This window comes from Mus caroli, chromosome 7 (assembly GCF_900094665.2).
Source record: "Mus caroli chromosome 7, CAROLI_EIJ_v1.1, whole genome shotgun sequence".
Taxonomy (NCBI): Eukaryota; Metazoa; Chordata; class Mammalia; order Rodentia; family Muridae; genus Mus; species Mus caroli.
The window spans coordinates 104,349,133-104,363,590 of record NC_034576.1 but is presented as its reverse complement, the minus strand read 5'-3'; the positions used below and the strand labels follow the sequence as shown (position 1 = coordinate 104,363,590).

At 45.9% G+C, this 14,458-nt stretch overlaps 1 protein-coding gene across 2 annotated transcripts in view; it reads right to left on the bottom strand.

Moving 5' to 3' along the window:
- The window catches only part of Clpb (ClpB homolog, mitochondrial AAA ATPase chaperonin), a 127,292-nt gene extending 123,325 nt beyond the window's left edge, over positions 1-3,967 (bottom strand). The window contains exons 1-2 of one of the 2 annotated variants that reach the window (XM_021166915.1): positions 3,375-3,967; positions 318-369 (exon numbers count right to left, since the gene is read on the bottom strand). In XM_021166915.1, coding sequence (XP_021022574.1) covers positions 318-369; positions 3,375-3,777 — 455 coding nt within the window. In that variant the 5' untranslated portion in view covers positions 3,778-3,967. The remainder of the gene's footprint in view (positions 1-317; positions 370-3,374) is intronic. The other variant, XM_021166917.2, reaches the window with a different exon arrangement.
- Between the last annotated feature and the right edge of the window lie 10,491 nt (positions 3,968-14,458).

Sequence of the window (14,458 nt, the reverse complement as noted above, 5' to 3'; positions counted from 1 at the left end):
GTCACAAAGAGCATTTAGGAGCTTCCCAAGTCCAGGCATCAAACATTAATACACAGCCACTTCCACAGAGGAACAAGAACAAACTGGAAGATTCACAGGCTCCACAGACGCCAAGCCACTGTAACTGAACACTCGGGGGTTTGGGAACCTGCCTCCAAACCTAAAATACATAAAGTCTGACCTGGACCAAGGGAGCCTGTGTCTGTGGCTACAGGGAACTCTCAGGAAACAAGTCCAGGGCAGGGAAAGATTTCCTCTGGGGCAGGGTGGCCACATTACACATTTACTGTACAAGATAGCAAGGCCCAGACACTTACCTTCTGACTTCCTGCACGTTGTTGGCCCGAGCAGCTTCCATTAGAGCTGCATCTGAAAAGAGAGGGGTATTGGTCAGACACCAGCCCAGGGCCTGCCCTTCAGAGCCAAGAGAAGGCCTAGGAAGTCAGCTGAAGTTTCTCTAGAAGGCAAAAGGTTGACAGGAGAAGGCTAACCAAATCTCCCCGGCTGGAATCCACCCCAACCCTGCTCTGGGAATGCAAGTAGCTATCATGTACCCACTCTTCTCAAGTAGTAAGGCTCAGTATGTGGGTCTCCCCAAGAGTGGAAAGAACCTTAACCAGAAGTCATGGACACTTGGGATCCAAGCCACTCTACTACTCAGAGTGGCTGCTGTAGCCCTTCCTTCTCAACCAACTTCTTGTGATATTCGGCAGACAATAGTCCTCGCCAGCCTCACAAGGAAACTGAAAAGTCTCCCAGTTCCATAGCGTAAGCTCAGAGACAGGAGACTCAAACTGTTCCGTTGCATTCCTGAGGACTCGGGCCTAGCTGAAGCCTGGGCTGGCTGTTGGCACCACCTTGTGGCTACTTGGAAAAACAAATCAACAGCGGATCACAACTGGTGCTCTGTGCCCAGCCTGGTTCTGAGCTGTACTGTAGGCCACTAGGCTGACTTCTATCCAGGCCTCATTCAGTAGCCATGAGATCCCCTAGGTAAACATTAGAGACATCACTAGCGTCAGTGGCAGGCTAAGCCCTGATGTAGTCCTGGCAACTTACGTGCCTTGCACCCTGGATAACTCATCTAAGCTCCTGACCCTCAGCTTATATGAAGACAGGTAAGACACCAGCCTCATCCTGTGTATAAATCAAGTCTGTTCAGACCGCAGTGCCTCCACTCACCTATCAGCCTCGGACTAGGAGCCAGGCCTGTCCTACTTAGCTTATGGGCTGTCTGTTTTTTTGTTTTATTATTATTGATGGTGGTTGTTTGTTGTGTGTACTTGTTTTGGTTTTCTTGAGATAAGATCTCATTTTATATCCCTGGCTGTCCTGGAACTCAGAGAACCGCAGGCCCTGGGATTAAGGGTCATACCCAGCTCTTATGGATTGTTCTCATTCATATATTTAATTGGGCCTAGATAATCTCCAGCTGAAAAAAAGAGAATCATTCCTTACAGATACCTCTTATCTCTTCACTCCCCTTCCTTCTCAGAGGAGGGAGGAATGAGTGAGGCACCCTGGGCTCACAAACTTTCCATGGTTTTTCCATTACCAGAATTCCCTTCGACTTCTAAAGAGACCCATTCCTCAGAACATTGCACTGAGGGACTCTGTTCAACACTTGTCTAGGCGAGTTGGCAAGACTGGAACCAGCCATAGATTTATGTCATCATCTCTTCTATTAGATAGACATCACTGAAATTTACATGCCATGAAGTCCAGTCTAGGGCTCCCAGTAACCTCTCAGGCCAGGTTTCAGACACATTTATCCTCTTCTTCCAAACACACTGGCTGCTAGACAGTCTGCCCCTATGACCATGGCTCTTCACTGCCTACAGAATTCCAAAGGCCCCTGCCTGGCATGCAGGGCCATTTCATCTTCTCTCACCTTATTCCAAAGACCTTGTCTTCCACCCTCACTGGCTAAACTGCTAGCCTGTCCACATGAGGCTAGCTGAAATCTGGGAATGGAATCTAATCCAATCCAAGGCCCACATGTAAATGTCTCCCTTCTATGGTTCACATGCTGCTGGACAGATGCTTGATATTAAGGGAATACTAACAGAGGTAAGATGGAGGTCCTGCCCTCGTGGGTTACACAGGCCCCCACCCTCTTTATGTTTCCTATGTTATCCTTCAGAAACCAAGCTCAAGCGTCACATCTTGCAAGGACTTCCAGTCCTCCAGGAAGGCTATCCTGACCCCAGTAGCTCTCTGATCCTCTAAGACCCACTAGCCCTGCATGACCAGCTGCTGCACCCTCCCCTTAGCTGACTAGGTTTTAAGTTGGGACTTTCTGAACACCTAGATCCAAGCTAAGCATACACAGTGCTACCTTCATGTTTGCACAAGCGGAAACCATACAATTCCCGCATGCTTAAACTGGAAAGGCCCTCCCTACTTCAATGCCCTCTTCAATAGAAAGGAAACACAGGGCAGCAAAGAAGGGTCAGAGTCCAGATTTACAAAGACAGTACAAGATCCTCGGTGTCCTTGTTCCTCATCCAGAAGCCCTTTCTTTCCAAGCGGCCACATCTTATTAAACAAACAAGGGAAGGTCAAGGCAGTCTCCAATCTTGTTCAACAATCCTAGAGTCTGGGGTGCATGGGACAGGCCAGCACTGACAACTGAAAACCCGAGAGGTTGGGTTCAGCCAGGCCACCCTTGCAGCTCCTGCTCAACTCTAAGCAACTGAGGTAAGAAGCCAACCTGGGTTAGCTACCTCCACCTCCTCCCTCCCTCCCCCACTGCTGTAAGTCTCCAGAGAGCAACTTTCAGCCAACTCCCTGTCCCCCAAGGCTTCACACACACCCCCTCCACAGTATCCAGCTCACCTTAAGCATGACACTAAGCAAAACTCTAAGCAACTAAACAGGCTCTGAACTCCAGGAAAGGTCAAAATATTAGAGCACTGAGTGAGAGCTTGCCTTCATTAGACAGTGGGGAAACTAAGACTAGAGAGGAACACTGGGTCAGGCTAGCACCAGAACCAAGTGTCCTCCTTCCTTGGACCTATGTACGCAGAAAAACATGTAGAGGCGGCCCCTAAAGCTGTTGAGGCTTCCTGGAGACATCTTGAAAGACTAATGGACAGGATATAATATTGGTACATAAAAGGACCAGGCTGTAATTAGTCCAATGTCCCCAATTATACATGTATACAAACTGATCCCAAAGAGGGTGCTAGACCTACGATGGGAAATGATGTAACTTCAGTGAGTTTTCCATCTGCTCCTGGCAGCAGAAGGTAACTGGGTTTCTTCAAGGTAAGGTTATGCGGGTTTGAATTTACAAATACCTTCAACCTTCCAAAGGCGTCATGACCCACCCACACACCTCTCCCTTGAACCCAGTTTGACCCCATAATCACCCTTGTTAGATGGATTCTTGCTGTAGCACTGAACCACCAGCGCCATGGCCAAGGCCCACATGCCCAGACCCGTCTTGTTGGGGACCCCATTCCAGCTGTCTTGTCCCGGGAGTGTTTCTTCGGGGCTAGGACCGCGTTCCGACGAGGCGGCAGTCAGGTATGGGATCTCCGTGCGTTCTCCACAGCGCCCCCAGGTGGCTGCCCCCCGTCCGGGGAAGAAGATAGAAGATGCTCCAGGGCGCACCCAAGCGGCAGCTCTCAGCCGCTGCGGCTCCCCGCGGTCTCCGGTGACAACGCCACGGCCGTAAGCACTTCCCCGGCTTTGGAGAGATGGAGATTTGGTTAACCTTAGGAAGAGCCGGGGCGCTGGCGTGGTTCTCCTCAACACCGCGGACAACATCATGACACCTGCTTCTAAAACCCGCTGGTGCCGGCCCCTGTGCTAGCCACGATCAACATGGCTGCCGCGGCGCGTTCGAAGACGCCGCTTATGGGGTGGGACTGCGCACTACCTCACGGGAGTGGTAGTCCACAGCCCCAGATCTTTCTCTAGCTGGAGACTAAACAAACTACATTTCCCCGAGGGCGCTGGAATGACATCACAATGACTGCTGACAGCGGAGCTGGAAGAATGTTGGGAAATGCAGTTCCGGTAGAGGGGCGTGGCAAAAAGGAAAACTCTGTGGGGCGTGGCAATTAGGATTCAAGATTCCAGAGCCCAGTATTTGTATTAACACAGAACTTTAATCCCTGCCTTTTGAAGGTGGGAACCTGAAAGAACGGGAATTCAAGGTCTGGGTCAAAATCACATTCTTGGTCTAGGTCAGCCCCAACTGTGTAACATATCAAATATTAAATCAAAATATCGAAAATCAAAATGCAGGAATCCTAGAACAACTTCCCTAGTGTTTAAATAAAATTGTATTTTCGATGAAGACCTGTTAAGTAACTTGTACCCGTCCCCACTTTTATTCTGAGTTGCTATTGCTTTTCAAAAAGATGTTGAGGGTTGGGAAAGGTCAGGCGTGTGTCCTTAATCCCAGCATTCCAGGCAAAGGCAAGCAAATCTCAGGAATTGAGAAAGTCTGGTTTGCATAGTGAGTTTCAAGATAGTCAGGGTTATGAGCCAGAGAGACTCTGTCTCAAAAGACTTTAAGACTCTGTGTGTGTGTGTGTGTGTGTGTGTGTGTGTGTGTGTGTGTATTTTTAAAGAAAAGGAGATCCTTAGACTTGGCAGCAAGTGTCTTTTATAGTTGAGCCTTCTTGTTTGTTACATAATAGTGAATCTATGAATTGTGCTTCAGTCGATTCCTTCTGTCGTTAGCTGACAATTAGCTACTCATATATCTGTGTCTGGCCCCTTGTGTCTCACAGAATTACAAAACTGGGTTTGGGATTGTCTGGGGTGTTGTTTTACCCTGGCTCAAAGCTGTACCTTCCATAGAGTTGCTCCTGATCGAGAGGATACAGAGAAAGCCTTGTAGGCGGAATGCTTCCTGCTCTTGCATTAGAGCCTCTTGAGCTAGATCGAGGGAACAGTTTGTCTGGGCTGCCAGGGCTTCCGACAGGCCCGGGTACTTTGCTGGTTGGTATCCAGTGGTGCCTACCTGGCTTGTTTGAATCGTTAAAGCAGGTTTTGGGGCTTTCCATCAGCCTGTTGGCTGAGAATAGGTCTTATCATGCCTGCGTTTACCTGTACATGGAGCACACTAGCTAACATCCATTTTCCTAAGAAAGGTCAGTACATGACACTTGCCCTATTCTTTGCTTTTTCCTTCTCCACTTCTGGAACTCTTCATAGGAAGTGGATTAGTCTGCATTAAAACTTGTGGGTGTTGGAGCTGGAGAAATGTCTCAGAGGTTAAGAGCACTGGCTGCTCTTCAAGAGGCCCCAGTTCAATTCCCAGCAACCACATGGTGGCTGACAACCATCTATAATGAGATCTGGTGCCCTCTACTGGCCTTCAGGCATACATGCAGGCAGAACACTGTACACATAATGCATAAATAGATTTAAAAAAATATTAAGCCAGGCAGGCAGTGGTGGCAGCACTTGGGAGGCAGAGTCAGGCGGATTTCTGAGTTCGAGGCCAGCCTGGTCTACAGAGTGAGTTCCAGGACATCCAGGGATACACAGGGGAACCCTGTCTTGAAAAAAAAACAAAAACAAAAAAACCAAACACACAAACTAAAAATAAAAAACCTTGCAGATGTTTCTTTTCAATTTGACACTTTGACATTACCTCTACTTCTATGGAATCTCCAACAGTATTTAGGAAGGATTTCTCATGCCCAGATCATGAAGCAATTACACACTCCTGCATGACTTTACATTTTATTTCTGATTATTGATCTCTTTTGAATTTACCCAATTGCACCAACGACCCTCAGCAAAGCCTGTGTTGCTCTGGATGGAAATGCTATATTATTTAAACTCCTTTCAAGATGTGGGTGTGTAGATGACCTTCTAGGCTCTTCCATATTTGGTTTCCTTTTGTAATAGTGTTACACTGTTAGGTATAGGTGGGCATTTGTACAAAAGATGGGGAAGTGTGTGTGTGTTATACATGTCTATGTTTGTTCTGTGTGTATGGAGGAGCCCAAGGAGGCCAAAACAGGCTCTGGAATCTCCTATAGCTAGAGTGTCAGGAGGTTGTAAGCTACCATTTCGGTGCTGGGAACCAAATCATGCCTGGTCCTTTGTAAGAACAGAAAATGTTCTTATACACTGAGTCATTTTTTTTTTGGCCCATTTATTTGTTTGTCTGTTTTTTTGAGACAGGGTTTTTCTGTGTGCCCTGGATGCCCTGGAATTCAATTTCTAGAACAGGCTACTTGCTTCTTCCTAACAAGTATGGGATTAAAGACATGTGCTATTACGTGTACCCTCCAGCCCCTTTTAGTATTACATAGTAAGTTTGTTTGTTTGTGGTGCTGGGGATTAAACTCAGGACCTTGTGCATGCTGGGGAAACACTCTTCCACTGAGCTACATGGTCATCCCCCTTTAGAGTATTTTTAACCCCACACCTCTGCCATTGCTGATGGTTTCCAGGGCTCTCCTGACTCTTCCCATTTAGGTTTTCATTTTTTATATGGACTTAGAATAAATGTACTTGTGTCCTGGAGGAGCGGAGAGCCCTCAGCTCTGGAGACTTCACTACCTTTCATGGTTGTCTGACTCGTCTCCCTAAGAAATATTGACTTCTCCAACTTAGTTTTATGCTCTGTTCCCTGATGAATGAATTCTTGTTTTTCTTGGTCCCTTGCCTTGGGCTCAGCAGACCTGTGGTCTGTAGTAGAGACAGCCTCTTTCTTTCTTCCTGGTTAGTGTGTGTGTAGTCACCTTGGTAGGTCTCCCACAGGATCTTAAATGGGATGTGTGGTCACCTACTTTCATTCCTGTGCTTTGAATGCCAAACTGTGTACCACTATAGCACTGGCTCTTTCTGTTTGTCCCTACAGGTGAGGGGAATCCTCCTTCTGTGTGTGGAGATGATGGTGACATTTTTGCCCTTGGAAACTTTTGAAGTGTGCCCATGTGGAGCCTAGGGTTCAGGGAGCAGTCACACTTTTCCAACGGAATGAATTTGCAAAGGTTTCTTGTATTTACTGGATTTTTCTAAGTCATGGATACTAATCTTTTCACTTAGGGTTTCGAATGCTTGAGTCTGATCGACAGCAGTCACTCTCATATATTCTCTATGTGCTCAGGAAGGGAGAAGCTATCATTTCTGTCTTCAGAGCTAGACTGGCTGTGGGGCTCCAGGACCACTGCAGGTGACCCTGCACTCGTGCCTGGGATCCTCTTGAACCTGCCATTGGCTGGTTGGAGGACTGGGCACCTCCTGAGCTTGGGGGCTTGGCTCAGTAGCAGCTGTCCCTTCTGTGCATCACCTGCACCTCTGAGGCTCTGCCATGTGAAGAGTGAATGCAGTCGGCTATGCTTGTCTCACTTAAGTCTGTCTTGTGCCTCAGAAGATCACAATCTTTAATTAAAAAAAAATCTAACTTCATAATTCAAAAGTTATGCACAATAAAAGGAGCCCATTCAGGTGTTTAGACAAGCCGAGGCCCTTTGGTGACCCCCATCATAATCTGTAAGTGTTTGCGTAACCCCGGAAGAAATCTATCCCCTTCCCAAGTGTTCTCCCACGTGCCAGCTAGCCAGAACTTCTGATGCTGTAGGTGAGCCCAGCCTGCTCAGCCTGCTCAGAGAGCTGAGTCTTAGGAGAGGCATATAGTGTGAATTCATCAGCCTGGATTCTGCCACCTGACAGAGCAGGGTCCCCAGGTCCAGCAGATGTCACAGGTGGCAGGATCCTGCTCCTTTTGTTGCCAAGCAGCACTGGTCCCTTGAGTCCTGTTCTGTCTGATGCAAACTCTGCTGAGCAGGTCTTGGTTTAGAACAATAGTCTCATTCTCTTGGAAAAGGTATGTGAGGAAAAACAAACAAACAACAAACAAACAACCTGCGGGATTGAAGCAGCATGGAAAGTTTCTGATTAACTCTTGAAGAAGCCATTGGTGCTGGGCGTCTAATTGCAGCACTTAGGTGGTGGTGGCAGGCAGATCTTTGTGAGTTCAAAGCCAGCCTGTCTCAAAAATAAAATGAAAAAGAAGAAGAGGAGGAGGAGGAGGAGGAGGAGGAAGCCATTGTCATCATGGCTGCTGCTGCTGCCAGCTTTGAGTGTATGCCTCTGTGTGTGGAGAGGGATGACTCAGAGGTTAAGAGCACTTGCTGCTCTTGCAGAGGCCGCAAGTTTGGTTCCCAGCACCCACATGTCTGCTCACAGCAGCCTGTAACTCCAGTTCCAGGGAATCTGATACCCTCTTCTGACCTCCCTAGCATATGTGGTGCACATACAGATGTGAGAAAAGTTTTGTGGTTTTTTTTTTTTCTGTTTTATTTGTTCTCTTTTCAAAAATTAATTGATTATTTTATTTGTTTATATTCCAAATGTTGCCCCCCTTCCTGGTCCCCTCCCCCAGAGTTTCTTCTTCACCTCAGACCCCTCCTCTTTACCTCTCAGAGGGCGCTCTGTCGCCATCCCCTCAACACCCCACCCCAGCATTCCCCTTCCCTGGGGGCATCAAGTCTCTATAGAATTAGGCACATCCTCTCTGACTGAGGCCAGATAAAGCAGTCATCTGCTACATATGTGCTAGGGGCCATGTATGCTCTTTGGTTGGTAGCTTAGTCTCTGGGAACTCTCAGGGGTCCAGATTAGTTGACACTACTAGTCTTGCAATGGGGTTGCCATCCCCTTCAGCTCCTTCAGTCCTTCCCCTAACTCTTCCACAGGGGTCCCTGACCTCAGTTCAGTGGTTGGCTGTAAGTATCTCTATCTGGATCAGTCAGCTGATGGTAGAACCTCTCAGAGGACAGCCATGCTAGGCTCCTGTCTGCAACCACAACATAGCATCAGTAATAGTGTCAGGGTTTGGTGCCCACCGATGGGATAGATTCCAAGTTGAGCCAGTCATTGGACTGCCTTTCCTACAGTCTCTTCTCCATTTTTGTCTCTGCATTTGTTTTAGACAGGAACAATTCTGGGTCAAAAAATTTTAAAGGTGGGTTGGTGACCCCATCCCTCCACTGGAGGCCCTGCCCATATGCTGGAGGTGGTCTCTTCAGGTTCATCTTTCCACTGTTGGGCATTTCAGCTAAGGAAATCCCCATTGAGTCCAAGGAACCTCTCACTTCCCAGGTCTCTAGGACTTTCTAGAGGTTTTCCTGCCCCAACCCAGCAGTCATTCCCCTGGCCCAGCAGTCATTCCCCTGGCCCCTCGGCTCCTCTCCTGTTTCACCCCATATCTAATCCTGCCCCCCTTTCCCTTACCCCTCCCCTCTCCCATCCAGGTCCCTCCCTCACTCTGTCTCCCATGATTATTTACCCCTACAGCTGACAAATAACTTCAGCAAAGATGCAGGATATAAAATTAACCCAAACAAATTACTAGCATTCCTTTATACAAATGATAAGTGAGCTGAGAAAGAAATTAGAGAAATGACACCTTTCTCAATAGTCACAAGTAGTATAAACTATCTTCGGGTAACTCTAAGCAAGTGAAAGACCTGTATGACAAGAACTTCAAGTCCCTGGAGAGAGAAATTGAAGACTTCAGAAGATGGAAGGATCTCTCATGCTCATGGATCAGTAGGATTAACATAGTAAAAATGGCCATCCTACCAAAAGCAATCTACAGGTTCATTTGCAATCCCCATCAAAATTCCAACATTACACAGGGAAAGAACAATTCTCAACTTCCTACGGAAAAAGAAAAAACCCAGGTTAGCAAAAATAATTCTCAACAATAAAAGAACTTCTGGGAGAATCACCATCTCTGACCTCAAGCTGTACTACAGAGCAACAGTGAGAAAAAATATTTTCTCTCTCTCAAAGGACCAAGGGCTAAAATTGCATGAAGTCCTCCTACCTCGTAAAACATTATGGGAAGCTTTTAACTGACGAAAAGGCCCCTAGTGACTAGGTGGCAGCCCCTCCCCATTTCTTTCATTTTCTGTGATGATTATAAATTAGCCAAGCAGGACAGATTGTGAGGTCTAGCAATGTCTTTTAAACAATTTTATTTTATATTGTTTTAATTATGCATGTGTTTATGTGTCTATGTATGTGGGTGGAGGTGTCCCAAATGGCCAGAGGTGTTAGTCTCTCAGGAGCTAAAGTTATAGGTGGTTATGAGCCACCTGATGTGGGTACTGGAAATCAAACCACGGTCCTCTGATAGGAGTATATCCTCTTAACTGCTGAGCTAGCTTTCCGGCCTTAAGTATATTCTTTTCCAACATAGACATGCAGGCAAAATACTTGCATATATAAACTTAAGAAAAAAGAAGAGAAAGAGGAGGAAGAGGAAGAGGAGAAGGAAAAGGAGGAAGAGAAGGAGGAGGAAGAAGAGGAGGAGAAGGAAAAAGAGGAGGAAAAGGAGAAGGAGAAGAGAAGCTATTTTCCAAAATGAGTGGTGCATTTGACACTAGCTTCTCAGCGGCAGGCTTTCTAATCACAACCAACTGCAGGTGGTAGTGGTGGGGAGCTTGGGTTTCAGCTTTCCTTCCACTGATGGCCAGTGGGTAGAACGCTGGCTGTCTTCTTGCTGTCTTGGTTGTGATATGGCCTCTGGTGCATCTTTATTGTGCCATGTAGCTATCTCAAGCATGAAGTTGCATGGATGTCCCCGTTGTCTGAAGAGTTCCCTTGTCTAAAGAGTGTTCTACTTGGCTCTGGTCTCATGCTGCCTGTCTATAGCACAGAGTTCTAATATTGGTGATGTAGAGCAGTTCTAATATTGGTGATGTAGGGTTAAAGGGGTTTGGAAAGTGTGCCTAACTCATGGTGCCAGAGAGGATGCCCATTTGCCTGGAATTTGAGCCCTGCAAACTGGGGACCATTTTAGGGACTAGGTAGTACTTAAGCAGCAGCTCCAGCCTGAGAAGAACTAAAGGGGAGCTACAACCTCTGGCCCCTTAGACGGCAAGTCGGATAGTAGAAGGGGGTTGCACAGACCTAACAGCCCCAGAATGACGGCTCTATCTTGAGACCATTCCCAGTAACTTGGTATGATTTGGTTGGATCTGGTTTGACTGAATTTAATCTGATTGGATGTTGTTTAAACTGGTTGGCTCTAGTACATTTTGGTTAGATCTTGTTTAATTGGTTTTGGGGAGAGGGAGAGAGATATTTCAGATCTGGTGAGATCAGGTCTGATCATGCACACATACACTATAATTTTTAATGGAAATAAAGAGGAAAAAAAACTTTGGTTTTTTTCTTTTGGTTTGGTTTACTTAGTGTGTGTGTGTGTGTGTGTGTGTGTGTGTGTGTACTCGCATGTGCTTGTGAGTGTCGAATGGTATCTGTGAGCACAGGTGTACATGTGCCCTAGTGCTCATGTGGCGTTCAGAGGGACGGGTTCTCTCTTACCACCTCCTGGGCTCAGGTTCTCAGGCCTGCACACGAGCTCCTCTACCTGCTGAGCCACCTGCCTGGCTTCAATATTTACACTTTCAACTTGAAACTCATTTTATTTGGAAAGACTTTGAAATTTATTTTTTATTACATATATCTATGTGGGTGTATGAAGCGAGGTCCAGAGGCTGGAAGATGATATCAGATCCTCTGGAGATGACGGATATAGGCAGCTGTGACCCACCATGTACTGGGAATAGAACCTGAGTCCTCTGCAAGAGCAGCAAGTGCTCTTAGCCACTGAGCCACTGATCCACCTCTAGGCCTTGGATGTGAAATGTATTGTATGAAAGGAATGTATTTCCATGACACTATTTTAAAAACCATAAAAATGTGACATAGTTCAATTTTCATATTGGGAAATATATATAATATATATTGTAGTGTTGTGGAGCATCCACCAGAGAAGACTGCTTAGACATGGCTGTAAACCAATATAAAGTCTTTGTTAGCCAGCTGGCGACTACAATGGTGTTTAGGACCCCAGTATCACACTAAGCCTTTCTCAGGGTGAGCTTTTAGCACAAAAACAAAAAACAAAACAAAACAACAACAACAACAAAAAAAACCCAAACATATTATGGGTTGACATACTTCAGATAATAAGAACAGTTAGCCAGAAGCAGAACTACAGAAGCCAAAAGCAAAGTTAGCACATTCAAAGACCTTTCCAGATCTTTGATGGAGTTCCAGGGTTCTGGCAGGTGGTGCTGTCTGCCTGCTGAGTTTCATGGCCTGAACTGTTCTTGCATCATTGGCATCCCTTGTGCTAGGTCTCGGGGACTCCGAAGGGCTGGAGGCCTGTTACAGCAGCTGCATGGCCTGTGTGTAAAAACACTCTCTATGTATAAAATAACTGTGTAACAAGCTTGTGAAGAAAAGGACACTCACTGATGAGAGTGTAAAAGAAAGAAACTCAGTAGTAGGCTAAGACAGCACAGCAAAACATTGGAATTTAAATTATAGCTGCACTAACACATTCATAAAATAAGGAATTTAAAAAATATATCTTTATTTTTGGTTTTCTTTCTTTCCTTTTCCCTTTCTTTTCCGTTTCCCTTCCTTCCTTCCTTCCTTGCTTCCTTCCTTGCTTCCTTCCTTCCTTCCTTCCTTCCTTTCTTTTGCTAAGACAGGTCTCACTATGTAACTCTGACTGTCCTAGAACTCATTATGTAGATCAGGCTGGCCTCCAACTCACAGAGACTCCCTGTCTCTGCTTCCCAGTGCTAGTGCTAGGACTAAAGTCACTGTGCCTAGTTTTTTGTTTGTTTGTTTTTCCCAAATATCCTAATAATAAAATATTTAAAATAGCCTGCTGTTTGATATTTGTTCACAGGGAAATTGGTTTAAATACATTAAGATACAATGAAATGGACAGACAATGGGGGCTTTTTTTTTTTTTTTAATAGCATTTCTGTGTCGCCCAGACTGGCCTTGCACTGTCTACACATTTAAGGATGATGACCTTGAACTCCTGATGTTCCTGCGTCTACCTCCCAAATGTTAGGATTACACTATGGCAGATGAAAATAGTTGTCCTTGCAATTGGCACAGTGCCCCTGGGACATTAGGATGACATGCAGAGAAGAAGGAGCGTTTACTTGTTCCAGTGAACTTGAAATCGCTCTCTCTCTCTCTCTCTCCCCACCCTGTGTGTGTGTGTGTGCTCGTGCATGTATACAATACAAGCTCTTTAACCAAATGAGGGAAAATGCTTTCAGTATCATCCAAACAACTGGCCATCAGTATTTTCTTTGTGTAGAAACACTGACATCTTGTGGACTTCTGTGTTAATACAGCTGAATACCTCTAAAATCAGAATTTTGTCCACTCCACTCTGCTCCATGCCTCTCAATAAATATGTGCTGAGTATCCATCTTAGACTTTTGCCAACATTTAAAGCTTACACTGTTTTTTCAGGGTGTGGTGGCACATGTCTTTAATCCCAGCACTCTGGAAGCAGAGGCAAGGTGATCACTGTGAGTCTGAGGTCAGCCTGGTTTTCATAGTGAGTTCCAAGACAGCCAGGACTATGTAGAGAAGCCTTGTCTCAAACCAACCAAACAAACAAACAAAACTTACAAACTTTGGATAATATTTATCCTCATTTATGGAGCCCCAGAGAGCATGTAAAAACTGAAGCTATATCATGAATAAGACAGGAGAGCTTTGCTGCAATCACCAGGCAACACTGATACAGTGTTGAGTTGCCATGGAGACAGCTCAGCTTTCTCTGGGAGACCACGGAGGCTGAGTGTCAGGGAAGGCCTCCAGGAAGGAAGTACCGACTATAAGTTCTGTTTCTCTAGAGGACCCCCAGTGTTCCTTGAACCCCAAGTGTGAAGTAGAGAGGCTAAAGGGTAAGAAAAGCAGCTCAGCCCAGCAGATCAGGCAGGTTATTAGGTTCTCTAAGCAATTTCCCAGTTACAGACTTTAGGCATTGAAGCCAAGGCTAAATTTGAACCTAGTGCTTCCTCTTACTCTGACCATGAACATCTTGCTCTGTTCTCTGGCCTGTGCCTGCTGCTCAACACATCACACACAAGAGAGAAGGCTCAGCAAATCAAAGCACTTTACTATTCAACCTTCCAAGCCTTGATAGAAGGAAAGAATTGATTCTTGACAGTTGACCTCTGACCTCCACATGTGTGTTGTGACATGATATCCCTATCTCTCTTTCTCTCTCTCTCTGTGTGTGTGTGTGTGTGTCTGTCTGTCTCTCTGTCTCTGTCTGTCATACACATATACTACTACTACTACTAAATACTTTTTAAAAATAAGCAAGGGGGAGAGAGAATTTGTTTCTTCTGATGGTTTTAGAGGACTCAGTCCTTGGTTACTTGGACTATGTACTTGGGCAGAAACATGACAGTAGCAGGAGTGTGGGTCCAAGGAGTGTGTGAGGGCAGACAAGAAGTAGAGAAATGGGACTAGAGGAACAGATCAGGGCCTGCCTCTAATCACCTACCTCCTCTAAGTAGGGCTCTGCCTCTTGGCTTCCACCAACTCCCAGTGACACCATCGTATTACAGCTCCATCAAGGGGCTAATCCCTTCACTAGGTCAGAGTCTTCACAATCTTTTTTTTTTTTTTT